This window comes from Myodes glareolus, chromosome 2 (genome assembly GCF_982192425.1).
Source record: "Myodes glareolus chromosome 2, mMyoGla1.1, whole genome shotgun sequence".
Classification (NCBI taxonomy): domain Eukaryota; kingdom Metazoa; phylum Chordata; class Mammalia; order Rodentia; family Cricetidae; genus Myodes; species Myodes glareolus.
Genome location: NC_142027.1, coordinates 1200753 through 1223097, shown reverse-complemented (window position 1 = coordinate 1223097; position 22345 = coordinate 1200753). Strand labels below are relative to the sequence as shown.

At 36.5% G+C, this 22345-nt stretch overlaps 1 protein-coding gene across 1 annotated transcript in view; it reads right to left on the bottom strand.

Moving 5' to 3' along the window:
- Positions 1–296: 296 nt before the first annotated feature.
- Positions 297–22345, bottom strand: part of LOC148122853 (olfactory receptor 5D3-like) — a 33638-nt gene continuing 11589 nt past the window's right edge. The window contains exons 2-4 of the mRNA XM_087898505.1: positions 14118–14266; positions 7073–7175; positions 297–1181 (exon numbers count right to left, since the gene is read on the bottom strand). Coding sequence (XP_087754631.1) covers positions 381–1181; positions 7073–7081 — 810 coding nt within the window. The 5' untranslated portion in view covers positions 7082–7175; positions 14118–14266 and the 3' untranslated portion in view covers positions 297–380. The remainder of the gene's footprint in view (positions 1182–7072; positions 7176–14117; positions 14267–22345) is intronic.

Genomic DNA, 22345 nt, shown 5'->3' with positions numbered 1-22345 from the left:
GAATGTGTACTATCTTAAAAATTGTGCACATTGAATTTCAAGTATGAAATCTTCACTTAAATAAAAAACCTCATGGCTACTTTCTTTATTATTTATAGCTAAATACTCAACCTCAAGTTAAAAAAAATGGTTAACAAGATAACTTGGAGTTAAACTCGCTGTCTTCTTTATTTTTTAAGTATTAATTTTGTTTATCATTATAGAAAGTGTGAGACATTCTGTACAATATTCCTTAAAAATGAACGAATATGGCATTATATGATTTTACTGATTAACTTCCTCACTGTCTCTTTGACATCTTTATTCCTGAGACTGTAGATCATGGGATTTAACATGGGGATGAAGACTACATAGAACACTGAGGCCACCTTGACCATGAGTCATGAGCTCTTTGTGTATGGTACACAGTAGAGAAAAAGAATTGTCCCATGGAAAACAATTATGGCAGTCAGATGAGAGGCACACGTAGAGAAGGCTTTTCTACGGCCCCCGGTGGAGGGCATCTTCATTACAGTGATGAAGATGAAAATATAGGATGTAAGAATGATGACCAAGCTGCTTATTTCATTAAATGTAGCAGAGACAGAAATAATCTCCTGGCTGATGTAAGGGTCAGAGTGGGATGCAGCCACAATAGCATCATGCTCACACACAAAGTTATTTAAAATATTAACTGCTTGAAAGGATAATCTCATCAAATAGTAAGTAAGCGTTGTGGAACATATTAGACCCCAAGAGTATGATGCGCCCACTAAAATGGAGCACAGTTTGGGGGACATGGAAACTGTGCAGCGAAGAGGATCACACACTGCAACAAACCGGTCGTAGGCCATCACTGCCAACGTGTAGGTTTCTGTCACCACACATGTACATGCAAAGAACTGCAGGATACAGCCTGAGAAGGAGATGGTTCTGTCTTCTACAAGCAAGTTTTCTAGCAGTTTGGTGTCACAGCAGTGGAGTAACAGAAATCCACAAAGGTCAGGTGAGCAAGGAAAAAGTACATGGGGGTGTTGCGAAGCTGTGTGTTGACCCTGATGATAGCAATCATGCCCAGGTTTCCCAATACAGTGACGGAAAATGTGGTCAGGAAGAGGAGGAACAGGGGCACCTGGAGGTCCGGATATTCTGAGAAGCCCAAGAGGATGAAGGTCACTGAAGTAGTCTGGTTTTCTTGGTCCCTGAGATAAAACAGAAAAATTGAAAAACAGACACAATTAAGAAGACAGGGTGAAAAATGTTTGCAAAGAACTACAAATAATTTCATTTCTGTGTTTAAGTTTTTTAATTCAAAATATAAGTTGACATATCATAATGTATGCTTTCCTTTGCAGTATAATGTTGCTTACTCCATAATAAAATACAATTCACAAGATTAAAGATGGATCACTCAAACATAGGATAAAATTTCATCATAAATTGTAGAAAGTATTATTGGCTGTTACGGCAGGCACACTGTAAACTCATGGTGTATCACGACATATTTTAGTTATACAAAGCAGCAGCTACAGTGAAAACTTGGATCTTTTAATTTCCTAATTATTCAAAATAACTACAGCTACAGAAAAAATGAAAAGGAGTTACTCCTATATGTGCTATGCTCTTCCAAAATGTCTTAACTGCTCCTTCCTATGATTTTACTTACATTTTTCTTAGAACTACATTATAAGTATTTACTGACTACTCAGCATCAAATTAACACTGTTGCACATAAGATAAAAATGGCATGTCTGTGTGCAAAAATTAAAGCCTTATAGTATTCACTGTATTGTGATTTTATTGTTTAAAATAATATTAGACTTGTGCCCTCTATATAAAAACTATCATTGACGTATATATGTAGTTTTTCTTCAAATACTACTTTAGGTTTGGTTAACTCAATGCACAACACTTATTATATCATGAATACCTTTACAAATTTCACACAAACTTTATTGAGTCCAATTCTATAACTAGACCTTTTAAAACTTTACACAAACCTCCATTCTTTCTCTGATCCTAATATAAAAAAATGTGAGCAACTTAGGGTTGAAGGAGAAATCTTTCCCATCAGTAACAAATGTGATTTCAACAACTTCTGATACATCTTTTCAACATGTGTAACTTTTCAGTCCATTTCTCATATTTGGTGCTTATTTTAATGCACTTGATACTAAATTTCTAAATCAACCATTTTACTCTAGGAAGTGTCATCTATATTCAGTTGTTTGATGGCTCTGTGTGCTGTACACACTATAAATACGTTCCTGTAAAGAGCAAGTCCTTCCTTCCTTTCTCTGAGATCCAACTTAGACTTCTCATTAAATTTCTTCTATGCATGGAATATCATATTGAATATTTTAGAAACTAAAGAATTATCAAATGTAATTTGTATCCTCAATTTTTCTTTTGAGAATTAATATAAAGTGATATATGTATACATACATATATACATATACATATATAATTACAAATAAGTATTTCATGAACATCTTATAATTGATTAAAGTTAAAATGTTTGTATATCTAAAGAAAATACATTTAAATATACGAACAAATAAAATTATTTGGAAATATTTGTAACACAAGAACCATACAATGGGAAACAACACAATAAATTCATCTAGTTAGTTGGACTATATGATGATCATAGATGGTAGATTTACGCATAGATTTTAAAGCCTGAGAAGACTAGGACCTTATATCACTTTCCTTTTAAAATAAAATAAAGTGAGAGTTGAGCAAACTCACCACAATGCAGAAAAGTTTGATGCATCCATTTACTTAAGACTCTTAACGAAAATTAAAAGGCTCCAGAGCCGTCTCTGCTAAGAATTCAATTTATTTTTTTAATTAATTAATTGTATGAAGCATAATAAAAACATGAAAAAATGTCTTTGTGAAAACTGAGAGAAAGGAAATGGAAAAAGCAGAAATTCAGCACCAAACATGTAATTTCTGACATGTATGTCAGAAATACTTTGGGAATGTGAACCCTAGAGAATGAGACTGAAGAATTTCCATGGAGGCACAAATCAAACAATTAGATGAACTGAAACCACATGTGATATTTTTCTTGTAATTTTCTCTAATATTAGCAACATTTTCATAGCTAATTTTAATGATTCATATACCTTATTAAAATTTTATGAGATGGTAAAATTTTTAAACTTAAATACTTACAAGTAACATTAAAACACATTTAAATTAATACATAAATGGAGGACTAGCTGTTATGTTATTAGAAGGCATCATTCAAGTTTCCAAAAGAGGGGAGAAACCAACAGTTCTGTCTAGCAGTGACTCCTTGATCTACAACAATACCAGCATTGCATGATACCCATAGGGGTACAGTAATAGCATACATACATTGTGGTAACCAACAGCTTTCCGATTATACTTAAGATCCAAGCATCAAGAGGGAAGCCATGCCAAGTTGGAAACCTAGATAACTTCTCAATTCTAGTAGAGTCATGGATTTTGAAGTAGAACCTACCACTACCATTTCACTAAATCAGCATAATCGCTAACAACATTCTAAATATTTGTACTTATACAAACAGATACATATAGTCTTTATCCTTCATCAAGAGGGCTCTTTGCCACAATCAGAGACCATTACAGAAAATCACAACTAATCAATATGCAGAGTTATGGAGCCCAGTCTTAATGTACATATCTATGAAACAACTCTTACAACTAAAGCTCAGGGAATATTACAAAAGAGAGCCCAAAACACGAAGAACAAATTTGGGTGTAGTTGAAAGAAGACAATTTACATTCCAATAAAAAGTGAATTTAATTCGATATGTGTGGCAAGAGAAGAAAGTTTGTGCAAATTACCCAAGACTTAATTTTAATAAAAGGAGATAGCTGGTTTAGGTTTTTAGGGGCTTGGAAAGAAAGAGGAAGTTAAATACCTTAGCAGCAAGTATGTACTCAGAGGAAAGGAGAAAAGGCAGCAGAGGGCGGCAGGGAAGCCATTAATTATGGCTTGCACTCTGCATTTGTTAAGGAAATGATAAGGAGAGAGAGAGGGTGGCATGGAAATTCCTCATGACAGAAAAGGAAATGGAAACCACATGCACACATGTTGCAACACATATATGCACATACATGCACATGTGTACAAATGCACACACATGTACAACACACACATTCAAATACATTCTCACACACGGTATAGAATTTTAAATGCTACACAATGACTGTTTCAGGAGTATGATTTGCAGGCTTCATCTTTGTATCTTTCCTCTTTTTTTTAAAAATGAGTTTGTATCTTCTAAGCTATTAAAGAAAAAGGAAAAAAGTGTTAAGAGGATTTTAAAAATATTAATAGAATAGAATTTTTTCCCCCAGAGAAATGTGATGTTAGATTTCAATTCTCCTCATGAAGAGCTAAACGCTTCAAAAAGTGGTATTCAGTCTTGTTAACGTGCTGGCTACACAGTGAATCTACAGCTGCTCTCTCCCAAGCATATGCATGGATGCCTCGTTAATTGGGGGCAGGGGAGGCGGAGTTGTGCCTTGAGGCAGAGGCAAAGAAACCTCCAGAAGGACAGGTGATCTGTATCGCTGTTTGAGTAGCTGTGGGCCTGTGAGAGCATCACCTGGACCCTCAGACCTAATGAATCTAGCTCTTGAATGGGCTCGTGTAGATCATGTTTTGAAATCCTCTTGTTGACTCTCTTGCTTTTGAAGTATGAGAACACAGAGTTAAGAAATGCATGGGCAATGTTACTAAAATAAGTTGAGGTCATAGGGAAAGTAGAGGGTTTTTATTGGTGTTTTCCTACATCAGGGGCTCATGTTTCAACAACTATTAACTGTGTTTTCTCCCATGGTTATCTATGACCAATGGGCCTGGGCATTTTCATCACGGAGCTGTTTTGCTCCTCCCACTCTCCTGTTTAGAGCAGGATGTCTCAGCATCACACTGCAGGCAGGCAGGGCCAGATAATTGGTCATGGGAGGCCACCCTGTTTGCAGCAGGGCTTTAGCAGCCTCGCAGACCTCTACCCAATAGATGCAATTGGGTTTCAAATATTATGTAGGCACAGTCAAATGTCCCCAAGAGGCAAAATCATCCCAGTTGAAAACCACCAGTTGATAAAAAGAATCAAAACCTAACAAGGCATATTTATTAAGTAATAGTATATTTCCTTGATTTATTAATGCAAACATAAATACCTGACAACCAGAACACGAGAAGGTAGGGTTCCTTGACTCCACAGTTCATCACATGGGCCTGGTCTCTAATATGTTGACCATCAGTGCTGCTCAGAGTTCTGTTAAAGGTTGATTTGTTGTTGTTTGTTTGTTTTGTTTTTTGTTTTTGTTTGTTTTTTGGTTTCGTCATAAGGAAACATGGACAAACCATTTGTTATTCAAATATTAAATATAATGTTGTATAGAAAGTGCTCAGCAATTTGGTGAAGAGTATTCAATAAAACATATTTTTATAAAAAAGAGGAGCCAATAAATATTTAAAGTCATAATATTGTGAAATTTGTTGTGAGGTTGTGTCTCGTAGTAATGCACACCCAGACAGTCTTACTAGCAGAACTGCCTAAACATAAGCCTAAAAAAACTATAGTCATGGCAAAAAGGACACCGGAAAGATCAAGAGCCCCAACCTTTACAAAGAACTATAAACAACTAAAGAGTTCTGAGAGTGGGGAGGACAATGCTCCCCAGGAAAGAACATTACTGATTATTTATTATCAAATGGTCACCCCTGAAAAATTCATATAAATAACATTATTTATGAATGTATAAGTATGTAGATGTGCATATAGTTGCATGGAATGTAAATGTTAATGTAAAAAGATTCATGCATTTGAAAGAGAACAAGGAATGATATATGGGACAAGAAAATGAAGAAAAAGAAAGAAATGAAGTAATTATATTATAATCTCAAAACTAAAAGAAATTTTTAAGAAATCAGTATGTTCCCGGCACAGAAGATTCAAAGCCTTCTTCTGGCTTTTTTGGGCATACTACATGCAGAAAAGACATTCATTTGCTTAAAATAAGAATACAAACTTTTTAAAAATATTTTTAAATACAACATAGTATTGATTTACACATGGATTTACAACTTCAGAAGATTATGATCACACATTTCTTTCCTTCTAAAATAGAGAAACATATGATTTATTTATTTATAATTTTTTTTACAAGATTAGTACTCTTTTTAGGAAGCTATAAAAATAATACAATGGAAAAAAACTAAACACTACATTTTGCACAGAACCACAGTAGTCATATATCCAGAGAAGATATACAAATGCCAAATCATCAGGACTAAATCAGGTCACCATTGGTAATTGCTAGGGAAATGACAAAAAAAAATCAGGAACAACTCACCGATTTTGAGTAAGAAGTGTATTGCTTTATTTCTTTCTGTTTGTTTGTACATTTGTTTTGTTTTGCTTTGTAGTTGAGATACTGTATATACCTGGCTGCAGGAACTTCTTATGTAGATCAGGATGATCTTGAATTCAGCGATCTTCCTATCTTGACCTCCTGAGTGCTGGATTAATGGTGTGAGCTGTTACCACTCCTTTCAGTTAGATGTGGTGGTGCACACCATTACTAGCCACCTTGGGAGGCAGAGCCAGCTAGATCTCTGTGAGTTCAAGGGCAGCCTGTTCTACAAAGTGAATTCCAGGATAGTCAAAGCTGAAGAAAGTAAGAGAAGAAAAAAAGGAGACGGCTGTAAGGAGGTTGGGAAAGCATGGGAAGTGGATAAAATATATGGAGATCGTGGTGTCCTTTTAGTATTATTGGAGAATATGTAAATCTGTGATATGTTTATGGAAACATGCAAGGTGCTTCATAAAGCAATTAATGTGCAAATTCCACATAATCCAGAAATTCTACCTCAAATAAGTACCAAATTAATTAATACCAGACTCACATATTCATTTTCAGGTGATCCTTACTTACAATAAGCAAATGACAGAAACAAAGCAATTAGCTATCAACAGATATGCATCCTTCAGCAAGAATGATCTATACAGACATTAGAATAGATGAAATCAACACAGAAAACGCATAGCGCACAAATCCAACCCTGTGTGGTACTTACGAACTTCATGGATACAATAAGATTCCATACAGTTAACCAGGTACAGAAGCTGGGAAAGAATCATCCAGCATGTCCACAACTCTTGTTGGGCTGGTTAAATGTTCTGGAGACAGTGAATACAGCAGCACAACACTGTGAATACATTTGGGGACACCAAATTGTCTACTCACAAGCGTTCATGTAATAAATTTATATCCAGGATACTTTAAATTTAAGTTCTTAATAGGTAATAAAACACAGCTTTGAAGAACTGGTAAAATATGTGGCTTGCTAGTTATGACTAAAATATAAACATAGTTGTATGTGTGTGATGATTTTAAAGTCCTGTTAAGAGAAATGCAAAATATCCTTTCATGATGCTGGTCTCACTCAGGTTTGTAATTTTGTGAGCTTAGCCCTCAATAGTTTATCACCTCTCCATCTCCACACAAGTTTATATAATTGTTCCAACTATTGTAAACTCTTTAAACTGTGTGCTAAATTACTACATATTTTAATCTCAAGATTTGACCTCATAATGTGTTTAGTGTTAATGCCGTTAATTGGAAATCTTATATGATTTAGAGGAAGGAGAGATGACAGTCAGAGGCTTCTCCCAATGTGTTGTCCTTTGATAAAGGACATTTTATCTGTAGAGTCTAAGTCCTCATTTGCCTTAAGTTTTAAAAGGAGGGTTAAAATTAGCAAAAACACATAATTTTGGATTAACAGATGGTGGTAGAAAGTTTTATATATGGATAAGTGCAGTCTAGGACTAATATATCTGTATGCACTCATACGTACATTGAAATGTGTTTTTTAGTCTCATGCTTTCTGTGTTTACACTTATATCTTATGAAATTATATATCCAGAAATTAATGATAACATAAATATTTCCACTGCAAATGCTATTACTCTTTAACTGATGGAATTTTTTTTTTTAGATGCGCTAATCATACTACAAAACTCTTCAGATCAACAGCAGTGAGATTTTGGTTTTGTTTACAAGCAAACTCCACTAGGTGGCAGAATGGCACCATAATTCTAATCAACAGGAAAAAAAACGATCTTTTTTAAGGACAGAAATATTGAATAAGCAGCAATCGTTATTTTTATTAGAACTTGATTATTGATTCCAATGCTTTATCAATTAATACACAGTAAACAGATCTTCAGAAATAATAAAGGACATGCCTGAATTTAAATGATCATGTACTTTTTCGCTTATATTTTTAAATTCTGACTAAAAATAATTCTTTGGCTCTTTATCATTTAAACTATCACTAATTTTAAAAATAAAAGGCATAGTTGACTACAAAATAACAATTAATATATGTCTAAAATCTATATAAATCTATATATAACTAAAATATTTACTAGATTAGTTTTAATGTTAAACATATCTGTGTACTACTATACATTGAGCACTTTCAACAACAAAATTATTTTTTACAGTAAATATTTTAAAGTTGCCATAAACGTACTCTGATTTATAATAGAGTCCTTTAAACTTTAAGATTAATATTAATAAGAGAGGAATCACTAAATATCTTTAAATAATTCTAATTATAAATGGCCTTTAAAAATAGAAACATTTCACAAATTTACATGAAATTTTTTACAATGCCCATAATAATCCTCTTTTAATTGTCCCAGTTTTAGTAAACCTCCTACTAAAAAGAGTCATACAAAAGGTCCTGAAACTTAAAAAAAAAGGACTAATTTAGTGAATTTTAAAAAATAGCACCAATAAAGATGCAAAAGCTTATGAACTACTAACTCCATGACAAAGACATAAGACTATACGTGAGAGGCTGGACTGCAATAACCTAAGCTAGTGGAATGTGAAATCAAATGTAGTTTGCTACACCAGCAGCTGTGTAGGCCATTTTTAGACAAACGTGATCAGAAGAGATAATGAAAGTCACTATGTACCAATGAGGGGAGTATTCCTTCATATTGATATTATTTTATAAATAATATAAAAATAATAAATAATTTTACTGAACATTTGTCTACCCAATTTCAGAAATGAGGCCCCACTCAGCACACAGATGGATAGTTTTGACCCCATCTAAATTGCATCCTCCCTTCAGTTAATTTTCTTTGAAAGATATTAGTATCATACAAAACAAATATTATGATTGATACTGAAAACATTCAATAGCACTTTTTACAAAGTCCTTGGCCAGTGTTTAGTAATAGTTGGCTGATGCATACAGTAAGTGGTCTTTTTCTTTAGACAATGCCAAGACACACTGAGGAGAAAATCCCATTTTACTTTGTGTGGTGATTTGAATAAGAATAGCCCCTATATTTTCCTGTATTTGAATGTTTGGTCCTTAGGGATTGGCTCTGTTAGAAGGTGTGTCCTTGTTAGAGTAAGTGTAGCTTTCTTGGACAAAGTGTGTCAGGAGGTGGACTTTGAGTTTTTAAATACTTAACCCAGGCCGAGTATCTCTTTCTCTCTTCCTGCTGCCTAACGATGCAGATGAAGAACTCTCAGATCTTTCTCCAGTACCATGTTTGCCTGTGCACTGCCATGCTTCCCTCCTTAACAACAATGGATGAATCCTCTGAACTGGTAAACCTGCTTCAAATAAATTTTTTTCTTTTATGAGAGTTGCCATTGTCATGGTGTCTATTTGTAGCAATAGAAACATTAACTAAGACACTATGTTTAAAAGAAAATGGTAACAAAAATCATCCTTTTCAAGGTTTATTTTGGAGTTATGTCCATTAAACCTCTCAGGGTTCAGAAAGATTACTAGAGCAAGTGAAAATCTGACTCTTAAGATCTGAGGGTAAATAAACTAATTCACTTATGTTATCTCTACATCCTCTCTATTTTTTAAGAAAAGAAGCAGAGAGAAGGGGCAATTCCCACCATGATTTTAGTTTGTAAAGACATGGTTGAAAAAAATCCACAGGCAGAAATAATGATTATCAACATTAATCATTATTTATTTATCAACATTTATTTATTTCAGAATCACAAAAAAGAAAAGTAGAATCTAATAAAGCAATGATCCAGGAAAAGGTGACACTGAAAGATCTGGATAAATCCAGATCCCCCTAACAGGAAAAAATAGAGCCAAAAATCTAGCAGGAAGAGAAGAATCAGAAATCTAGGATTAGCCAGTTTCAGGGTTTCAGGAACTAGCTGAAGATAAAGTTAGATTGTAATCTTGAGAGTAATCTTGAGAAACAGGGAGTTTCCCCCTAGTAATTATCATAGGTATTTTTGGAATAGGAACTAGCTGATTATGACCTTGAGAATGATCTTGAGAGGCAGGGAGTTGCCCCCTTGTAATCTCACTGGAATTTTTGGAATTTTCTGTGACACCCTCACTGCCCCCTTTCAGATTACTGGGCTGTGTGGTTTCTTCCTATAAAAACTACTTCTCCTGGTCACTTGGGGTCGAACTCTTCCCTTGCATGGGTTATGAGTCTCGGCCCCAGTGCACTGGTTCCCATCTTGTTATCTTGTCACTAAACCTCGTGTGATTGCAGCAAGGACGGTCTCTTGTGAGTTATTGGGGTGGTCACGTTATCCCGAGGCTTGAGTGAGAGTCTTCCAATATCGGGGGTCTTTCAAAACCATCCAGAGACTTCAGACAAAGAGACCCTGTTGAGATGACCTGACTATGCTGTCTGCAGCTTGCTGTGGTTTGAAACCTGTTTGCTTTAGAACTAAGATGCAGACTGAACATTTGAGTGTTTTTAATTTCTGACACACAGAACTCATTTTGATTAAAATATTAAACCTAAGAACTAAGACCTAAACATTACTTTCAGGGAAAGAAAGACTCAAAATAAGAAATGACTAAAATTTTTCTTCACTTAAGAAGGGGGCAGACTGAGGGCTTAACAGCTGCTCAGAGAATGAAAGTGGTATTTAATAACAACAAATGGTATTGTACTCTTACCAGTAATGACCTGATATTTGCAACTGCATATAAGATAATGAGAAAAATTGGTATTGGCCTATAATGTAAGAACAATGGTACTGACCAAAAGAGATTTGAAAAAGTTGGTATTGATTGACAATGCTAAGAATTATGATTTTGACTTGTTGTTGCTGGTAACTACTGAGAAAAGTTTTAGAGACACTGTAAATGTTGGGAGTTGATACATATCCTAAGAATTTTAGATCTAAGTGGTGCTCTAAATCGAGGGAAAAACATTTTCAACTTAGGCGATTCTCTTGATAAAGGAAATCAACAATTTCACCTGTAAGTTCATCTTGTGGGTTTTTTTTGTGGGAAGGAGAGATCATTTTCTCTTATTTTTTTGTTCTGTTCTTTTCTTATTTTTATGTTATCTATTGTATTTTTAAGTTTAGATGCATTTTTCTTTTCTAATGAGAGAAAGGGTGTGAATATGGGTGAGTAGCGAGGTGGGTAGGGTCTGGGAGGAGTTTAAAAATATCACCAAGATTAAAATCATGTAAAACACTGACACTGTCATAGGTCGCGGCCCTATGAGAAAGTTTGCTAGGATCTTTCTGCTTAAAGAACATAGCAATAAAATGACCCCTAAAAGCATACTGCGATCCCCATAGGTCAAAGAATAGTTTTACCCTCAACAGAGATGCTTCTTCTTGATGTGGATGGGAATAAACACAGAGATCCAACACTGCCTGATATACAGTCTGTGAGACTTTGGACCACTAAGAACTAAACAGAATGTCTTAATCAAACTCTTCCCCTGAGTGTTCAAAGAGTTACAAAGAAAAGGCAAAAGAATTCACAGATTCAGATATGGCAGATGACTCCAAGGAAGCAGTGTCCTCCAGATAAAAGAGAACTGATGTACACATGAACTCAGAGACTGTGGTAACATTCACAGAACCTGCTCAATTTAAGTCTGCCAGCACTGAGAGAGGGAAGGGAACAGATGGTGCCAACCCTAAGCCAACCCTAAGCAAGAATCTATTTGCAATTGATATCTATCGACAAAGAAAAAAAATCTGCTTTCTTTAATAGAGTCTCCTTGTCTATCTCAACCACACTCCAATGCAGATTCCTATCGAACAAAGAGTTGTCCTTTACATAAGAAATTTGCTAGTATTTTTGTGGACATTTTGCTCCATTATTGCACGGTTTTTTATTATTGTTCTTTTGTTTGTTGGTGGTGAAGGTTTTATCTTTTGCTTGTTTGTTTGGTGGTTGTTTTGTTGATTTTTATTTTATCCATATATTATAATGCATATTTTATTATATATATACAGGTTGGTTTTATGCTTTTAATTATTTTTATATATAATATATGAGACAAAGAGAAGAGAAAAGAAGAGAAGAGAAGAGAAGAGAAGAGAGAAAGTTGAATGAGAGAGATGGAGATATTTGAGAGAAATTGGGGGAGAGGAAAACATAATCAAAATATGTTATGTAAAAAAATTTCAATAAGAAAAGAAAGGAATAAAGCAAAGAGATTCACAGGCTCAAATAAAACAGAAGAATAAATTGATAATAATGTCTTCAAGTTCAATAGTATTTTATACTCTGAGGTGCTTCATGCCAACTAAAGACTGAGAGTCTCTCAGTACTACTGAGTCTTAAGATCTGTGCTCTCTGTTCACACAAATTCTGAGAAAACTTTAATGCCTGCTTCATTTCAAATAAAGATGCAGCTCAGAAGCACATTACATACATATGTATTCCTAAATTCATAATTAATGAGCAACTTCAAATGGAAGTGACATCAACGTCTGAGTATAAGTCTATAAGTGGCAATACATTTTAATTGGTTTCAAGATCTGGCCCTGATAACAAATTTTAAGACGTGGTCATGTTAGTGGGAGTGAAGACAGATCTCATGTCTGATGGGGGAGGCCTTTAACTCTGGTTAGGAAGGTGCATGTGATATAGGGTGAAATGGGGGAACAGAAATTTTTGCAGGATTTGACTCATTTCTTGAAGGAACCCATGCAATCAAAGGTTTAAAGATATGGACCATCCTAGAGGAGTATGTGGTGTTGAACTTTTGTTTTGGGAGCTAGCCTGTCCTGATAGAGGGCCATGATCTGTAAGACTAGTCTGAAGGTTAGAGACTTTGATTTTGGCTGAAATCAGGGTCTATGAGGCTGACGTAAGACTGTGGCCAGTCTACAGTTTGTTTCTATTGGGTAAGGTCAAATTTGGGTAAACAGAACCTGACAAGGCATATGGCAGGCAGAAGTAGCTCTTCTAAAGAACTTAACTGGAATCTCTAGTCTTGGTATTTGCAAAATTTTAGATTTATTTTGCCATTCACAGAGTTGGGGATGAGACAAGGTCAGGACAATGCTTCTGTATCCTCCCACACAGAGAATATATTCTGCTATGTGGTTTGGTATAAGTGCCCACTCTTACTTAGCAGGCCACCTGATATAGCCATTAGGAATGAGAACAGGCTTGGGTTCGAAGGGTTACCGAAAGACTGAGGCTGTGACAATTTTAATGAGATCAACCAGACTTTATATAACTTTGTCAAAAACAGAATCTAATGACAATTGACAGGATCAATACAGCTGTTTTGCCAGGAAACAGTAAAGTTTGCAAACTAGAAAGGGTAATTATTAGACAATATTAATGTCTAAGAACAACTGTCATGTCAAGTTTTAATATTTCTTGACTATTAAAGAAGAAACAACCTTTCTCAAGACCTAGATATATTACTTTTATGTATATACCCAAAGGATGATCAATTGTACCACATGGACATGATGTTCATAACAGCATTGTTTGTCATAGTGAGAACATGGAAACAACCTAAATGACCCTCAACCAAAGAATGGATAAGGAAAAATGTGGTACATTTACACAATGTACTAATACACAGCAGGAAAAAAATGACATCTTGAAATTTGCAGGCAAATGGATGGATCTAGAAAACACTATATTGAGTGAGCTAATCCAGATCCAGAAAGACAAATATCATATGTACTCCCTCACAAGTGGCTTTTAGACATAAAGGAAAGAAACCTAGACTACAATTCACATTCCAAGGAACCTAGACGCATCAATAACCAAGAAATAGTTGTCCCCTTATTTTAAAACATGAAGAAAAATGCAGACTTACCAAAAGTACTGAGGTTTCTGTAGGTCTCCATCATCACGTCTTTGTAGAGATTCTTCTGGGAAGGATCCAGCAAACTCCATTCTTCCCAAGTGAATTTGAAATGCACATCATCATAGGTAACAGCATTCTAAAATATTCCAGACATGTTTCTAACAGAAAGTATAATACTGACAACATTGTAAATGTATATTCTTTAACAGTATAGTCTTATAATTCTGGTGCTCCCCACACTAATTCCATGACATAGATATTATAATGTAATTACTAAGTCACTTTAGAAGTAAACTGGAGGGTCACCTCTGTCATTTCTGTACCCTTAAATGGGATATCACCTTGGAAGAGGAAAATCTTTTAACAAACATAGAGAGAAAAGTAAACAGATCAACAGTACAAAATGCATGTAAAAAAATTGTATGAAAAACTAACTACAAAAAAGAAAAATAAGATGGATAAGTTGGTTATATTAGCTTATGCGTTTATCTCCAGCACTCAGAGGGTAGAGGCAAGTATTACCTGCCTCTGAGGTGAATGCCAGCCTAGATTGTGCAGTCAGGACCAAGACAGTTAGAAGTACATATTAAGACCCTATCTCCCAGGCAAAAATCAGTCAAACAAACAAAAGATAGAAAGAACTCACAGGTGTTTACTGAAGATTGTACAAAGAGTTAATAATATAAATGTTGACTATAGCTAATCAACACAGAGCAGGAGAAATGGCTCAGTAGTAAAGAACTCTTGTTGGTCTTGCATACAGGTGGCCTCAATTGTCAGTACTTATATGGGGGATCACAACTATCCATTATTTCCAGTGTAGAGTTTCTGAGATCATCTTTTGATCACTATGAGGACAAGGTACCCATGTGATGCATATCCAGATATACAGGTAAAATACTCATATTCATTAAAAATTTAAAACAAACATAACAGGCAGGAAGAAGGTAATACACTTGTAATCCAATGACTCAGAAAGCTCAGCCAGTATTAATGGCATGAATACATACCATCTCGGAAAACAGAATGATACCCTCTATAACATTATAAAATTCAAGATAAGAAGTGCTTGACGTGTACAAAAACCTACATTCCAGGTTCATCACCCAATGACATAAAAAGAAAAATTCCAACATAGTTGCCCCACCTTTAATCCCAAGACTTGGGAGACAGAGTCGGGGGAGCTCTGAGTTAGAGACCAGCCTAGTGTACAGAGCTACTTTCAGGACAGCCAGGGCTACACAGACAAACCTAGTCTTCAAAACCAACCAAACAAACCAAGAAATTCAAACAGCAAGTTACCAAACAAAATGTCTTAGCATTGAACAGCAATTGCTTCTACTGTATCTTATGTGACTTAGAGAGAGAGTCTATGATGGTGTTGAAGGTCTGACAGCAAAAGCAGGAAGCTGGCTGATTAGATTTAACCACAACCCAGTCAGCAAAAAAACAGGAAATGGGTCAGGGCTACAGAGACTCCTATCACACCCCCAATGATGAATTTTATCCAGAAAGGCTCCTCTTACTAAAGGTTTCACAAGCAATCAAAAGAAAGTCACCAAGGAGAGATACATGTTCAAATACATCATCCTATCTGGTAGGTTTTACAATCAATCAGTTACATTCTGACCCAAATAACTATCGGCTGATGGTCATCCATGAAGAATATGCATTCAGTCATTTCAGTGATCCTCATAGTCTGCAATGGTCTATACACTGTTCAAACGTCCAAAGTCTCTTCAGACAGTGATATCTTGTAATTTCAGAAAACAAGTTACATCTTTCCAACATACATGGCAAAGAATACCATTCATATACCAAAAAACAGAAATGGAGACGGTGAGGGACAATTGGATCAAGCATAGACTGAAGCACAGCAGGACAAACATCAAATCCTGTAGCTCTGTTTCAGATGCATGGGGCTTCAGGTTGAAAGGGCTTAGATGGCCCTATTACTGCAACTTCTCATACATCTCTCTCTTTGGTTACTTTTACCCTCAATATGTAGCCACCTCTCCATGGAAGATGTCTCATAGCTTAGGTATCTGAAAATCTTGTGGTCTCAAAATGTAACCCAGGCTGTTGTGGAATATTATTATAAGATGTGCTATATTTGTTTACACTGTGAAACATTTGCTTTACTGATGCAAAGATGTTTTCTATTCTTCTGTGTTGCATTTGTGAAGCTGTAAAACTTTGCCTGCATAAAATATGTTCTTTTTCTAATAAATAGCTGAATGGCCAAAATCTTGATGTGAAATGATAGGCAGAATTGGTAGGAAGAGAGAAGAAATGGGAGGAAAAATCTGGGAAAAAAGAAAAATAAGAAAGGGGAATAAGAAAAGGAGAGGACACCATGGGCTATTCACCCAGATACACAGCAAACCATAAAATAAGAAGTAAAGACAATGCCTGGAGGGCTAGGAACCAGAACTTGGATAGCTTAGAGATCTAATGTAAAACCAAATACATCTGACCAAGAAAAAAAATCAATGAAATGATTCATAATTATATTCTCCTATAATCAGTGACTGGTGCCTGGTCCAATTGTCTTCAGAGTTTTCTTTTTGCAGCTGATGGAAGCATATGCAAAGATTCCTACCTAAACATTAGTTGTATTCTAGAAATCCTGCGGAAAGAGGGGGTTAGAATGGTAGGATCCAGAGGAGTTTAGAAAACCCAGAGAGCAAGGCCCACAAAGTCAATTAAACGGGGTTCACGGGAGTTCAGAGAAACTGAGGTAGTAATCATGGAGTGCTGATAACAAAAACTTTATCAGAGGTGCAGCTGACGGTAATTGAAGTTCAGGTGTCAGTCCACCAAAGGATTATCACTCTGATGGATATGTCTCATTCAAGCAAGGCTTAAAAGAATGCAGTTTCCAGAATGTATTTTGCTTCTGTTGTCTCCCTGCATGCCATTGCTACTATGTATATTGTATGGAAATTCCCTCCCTCCCTGTGTGTTTATCTCATAAATATATTCCAACTATTGGGCACATGTATACCTTTGTTAAGGGTGGGAAGGCGATGTCTTCTTAAGTTGTACAATTTTTATGAATAGAAATAACACTTGGATAATTTTCAAAGCTATGTCTGTTGTTATATACAAGGCCTATGAGTCATACCTGAAAGCTGTTTTATATCATAGCTTATGCTGAAAGAAGAAAATAGTTACAAACCCAAGCTCTAAAACAACTGTATTTTATTAGCTGATTTAATATTTCAAAGTAACTCTAAATTAAGACCAGATGCTTGCTAACAAATTTTAAGATATACATTCCCAGAAATAGAAGTCTAGTATACAAGGACATTCTGAGCTATCTGGATAGGTTATAAATACAAAAAAAGGTCAATTATTACTAGCTGGCAAATGATTTAGTCCTTGCACCCATTCCTGACCTCAATTTATAAAAATATATTCTGACTAGTCAAAACTATAGAAAATAACTTGACTCTGTAATTCCTAATGAGGACTGCTGGTATTCTTAGGTAACCAGAAGTTACACAAAAGATAGGAAAATATATTTCAAAATTTAAAAATGTTCTTATCGTCACTGTGCTATTGGAGAATGCAATAGTGTGCTAATATTAAGAAATTTAAGGCAAACCTAAGTCCCTACCAAAGCATTTATGACACAACTCTCTTTCTGTAAGCACTTATAGGAAGCCAGCATTTCTGCTAATCACAAAATGTTAGATAACATAATGACTGATTGTTGATGTGCAGCTGCACTTTACAGCCAATTAAGAAGTTGAGCTTTGCTACTTGTATGTATCAGGATAGCTCTGCTTCTTATCAAATGATGACCTTAAAATGTAGCTCCTGCACCCAGCATGAAAAGAGGCTATTGGGTATATGTAGCTGTTGAGACCAAGAAGACACAGGAGTCATCTACAGAAAATAGACAGAAGCTTAGATGAGAACAGAGCAAATGAGAGAATAAAGAAATTACCATTAGAATGTGTGTGTTCCTTTCCTAAACACCCTTAGATAAACAAGTTCCCTAAAGCCCTTAGTTTGCTGTGGCATTTATTTTTATACAACCCTGGAGCAACCATAAAAACTAGCCTTTTGGGCTGCATTAATGGAGTTTGCATAGCTGTGTGCCAGGTTCTCAGCATACATGCCATGGTGGTTTAGCTTAGGGTGTTTGTGAGACTCCTAACTTTAGAAATCATGGTGTTTCTGACTCTTTTGCCTACTCCTGGGATCCCTTTCCTGATATTGGGTTACCTTGTCCAGCCTAGTCTTATTGCACCATGTGTAATTGCCCCTTGCTCTTTTCTGAAGGGAAACAAATTAGTGGATTTGGGGAAATAATGAATAGAGTAGTGGGCATAGAAATAGTATAGGAAGAAAACATTGTAGTCCGGATTTATTGTATGAAAGAAAAATAAATACAAAGAAAAAAGAAAAAAATGAAAACGCACTCAGTCTAAGTTTAATGATCCTCATAATCTGTAACAACCCAAACAGTGCCAATGTCCAAAGTCTCTTCTGACACTAAGGGCAATCTCATTACTGTCACATCTTGTAAAATAAAAAAAACAAATTAAATATTTCCAACTTATAATGGCACAGAATATACTCCCATTCAGAAAAAGGGAATATGGCTGTGTTCAGCCTGCAATTCAGGCAGACATCTCCTGCGCACATGCATGTCACACCAATCAGAAGAACAGGTATGGAGGCAACTTGCAAAGCCATGTCCCTACCTCCAAAGTGGATGGATATCCTCTGCTTAAGTGCAAGCCACATTGGCCAAAACAGCAGGTAGGCCAACGGATAGAGAATCCATGTTGGATTAGAACCATGTCAACCATCAGAAATCCACATAGGCTGCTCACCTGGGGACCTCCTCTGTTCTTTCATTAATCTCCCAATACTAGCTCATATCCCACATCCCTCTTCATCTATGCATTGTGGCTTCTAACATGAGTGGAGATCCCTTGCTCAAACAAAGGACACACTACCTCGGGTGCATGGGGGGGTGGGAGGGTCGATGGAGGGGGAGAGGACTAGAGAGAAGGGAGTAGGGGAGGAACAGGGAAAGCTTGGTGACCGGGGATGGGGGGGGGAGGGAGGTAGGATGAATATGGGATCAGGGAACAATATATTTCAACTAAGGGAGCCATTTTAGGGTTTACAGGAGACTTGATTATATATGGGATCCCAGGTCCAAGGAGAAATCCCCCAGATTGCTCTCTGGACAGAGGAGAGGGTGCCTGAATCGGCCGTGGCCCATGACCATACTGATGTATATTTTGCTTATCACCATAGATCCTTCGTCTGGCGAAGGACGGCTATGCAGTCGGAGGCCCACATTGGAGCACCGGATTGAGCCCCCCGAGGTCTGGAGGGGGAGCGGAAGGAGGAGGAACATGAAAAACGAAATCAGTACTGCGAGGGATGCTATCACCCACTGATACAAGGGAACGGATCTGATGAGAGTTTACCAGGGCCAGCTGGACTGGGACTGAACGAGGACGTGATCTAGCCAGATTCTCGGAATTTGGCCGGATTCTCTGACTGTGGCTGGCCCGGGGTCTTTCTGAAAAGCCATTGACTATGACACTGGGACCTGTTTCCTCTGCATATGCTGGATTTTGGGGATCCAGTCTGTTTGGATGCTCGCCTTCCTGGACCTGGAGGGAGGGGGAGGGAGCTGGAGCTTCCCACAGGGCAGGAAACCCTGACTGCCCTGGGGGACTGAGGGGAAGGAGGGGGGGAGTGGGGGGAGTGGGAGGGTGTTGGGAGGGGGGGCGGAATTGGAAACTTTTATAATTTAATAAAATTTACTAAAAAAAAAAAAAAAACAAAGGACACACTATCTGCCAGTAGTATATGTAGGCTATAAGCCCATAGACCTACCCCACTATCTCAGTGTCCCCTCAACACTATCCCCAAGATCCCTCTCCAAACTATTTTTTTTGGAGTCACAAAGTTGGACAGATATTCCCTTCTGGAAAAACGGCAACCCTACTGTAAGATTTCCAGCCCCCAACATTGGTGAGAACCCCTGTTCAACAATAGGCTACACAGACTGGAATACCAAAGAGCAATTAGAAACCAAGGAAATAAAAACCCATCCAATAAAGACAACCTGGGAAATCAGCACCTAGAACCACAATCACTTCAAACCCAGATAACTAGACACCAGCATAAGAACACAATCAAAAATAGCCAGAGCAATATGTCTCTACTAGATTCCAGCTATTTTTCTACAGTATGCTCTGAATATTACAACAGAGTTGAAGAACAAGTATGTTAAGACCAACTTTATAAAGATGAGAGATGACCTTAAAGAGGAAGTGAGTGAATCTCTTATTAAAGAATCAGAGAAAATTAATAATTTCCTTAAAGAAAGTCAACAAACAAACAAAGGGACAGTTGATGAAAAATAATGAAATTGTTCAAGACCTGGAAATGGAAATATAAGCAAACTGAAGGAATTCTTGAAATGAAAATCTGGGTAATCTTATAGTAACTACAGAGACAAGCTTCAAAAAAAGAATACAAGACATGGAACACAGAATTTCAGTCTTTGAAGTTATGATAGAAGAAATGAATATAATGATTAAAAAAGTATTAAATATAAAAATCTCCTAAAACATAACATCCAGGAAATATGATGTAAGACCAAACCTAAGAATAATAAAGAAGAATCTCAAAGTCCCAGAAAACATTTTCAGAAACATTCATAGTCAAAAATTTTCCTAATTTGAAGAATACAGGAGAATACAGCCCACAGAATCAACTAAGCAGGGCTCATAGGGGCATACAGAGACTGAAACAGCAATCACAGAACCTACAGGGGTCTGCACCAGATTCTTTGTATATATGTTATCCTTGTGTAGCTTGGTTTTGCGTGACTCTGAATTGTGAGAATGGGGGGAGGGGTGTCTCTGACTCTTTCACTTCTTCTTGGAAACCTTTTCCTCCTACTAGGTTGCCTTAGCTAGCCTTGATAGGAGGGTTTGTTCCTAGTCTCATTGTTACTTGTTATGCAGGGCTTTGTTGATATCCCTGGGATATCTGCTCCACTCTGACGGAAAATGGAGGCAGAGTTGATATGGTAGAGAGAGAAACAGTGGAGAGGGCTGGGAGAAGTGAAGTGAGGGAAAACTGTACTTGGGATGTATTGTATGAGAGAAGAAGAAATTTTTTAAAAAGAAAGGAATATTAACACAGTGAGGGAAGATTGGACCAGGAAAGACTAAAATTCCACAGGGTAAATAACATAACCTGTAGCTGTCTCAGACAGGTGGGGCTTCATTCTCAAAGGGCTTAGATAACTCTACCCCTGAAAATTTTCACACTTGTGCCTCCTTTGCTACTTCCACTCCCTGTATGCAGTTCTCCATGGCAGATGTCTCATAGCTTAAGTATTTCAACATCCTATCATCTCAAAATACAACACTGACTTCATCTTCACAGCTTCATGCAATGAACTCTCACAGTCTCCTCGCTGTGACTCCGCATGCAACAGTGCTGAACTGAAACAAGAGAAGAAGAATTTATGAAATATAAATTTTGCATCTTTCTTGTTTCCAGAACTAGTACAACATGGATGATCCCCCCAAATCTGCCTTCTAAGTTGTAAAGGACACTACTAAGCTAGGACCAGAGTTACAGCAGGTTCTGTATGAAGTTGCTTCTTTGGATTAGGAAGCAGTTCCCTATTTTTTCCATAAACTGAATGCTTGCATTGCTGGAGTCTTACCTTAGGTTACATTCCTAGACTTTAAATGCCAAGAAGGGCCTTCTCTTTAATTATGTAAAACTTCCTAAAACTTCCTGCCTGTTTTTCACCACAGGACTGACATTTGAAACCACGTAGTGCTGTTTTTTTTTCTGTATGAAACTGACTTTTCATTTCTTTCTGCACCACTTGTTTTATTTTCATTGTAGACCCAAATGAGTCTACACCCAACAAAATTAATACTTTATTGAACAAATCAGCCAATTACTTTTTAATTCTACCTTATTCAATTTCTCAGTAATGGAGAAAATAGGAATGATTTGGGGACAAAATATTATACAAATAACTGCTAGCTGAATTATCATGGAGTCTATTTCCCATTTAAATCCTATGACCTCAAGCACTTTACTTCCATATTCCTAGTCCTACAAAAATAGCTAATTAAGCTTCTGTGTGAAGCTTTCTATGATTTTTGCCATCTGAAGTCCTAATATCTTCCACATTCCTCCAAAAGACAATATTCCCACATTCC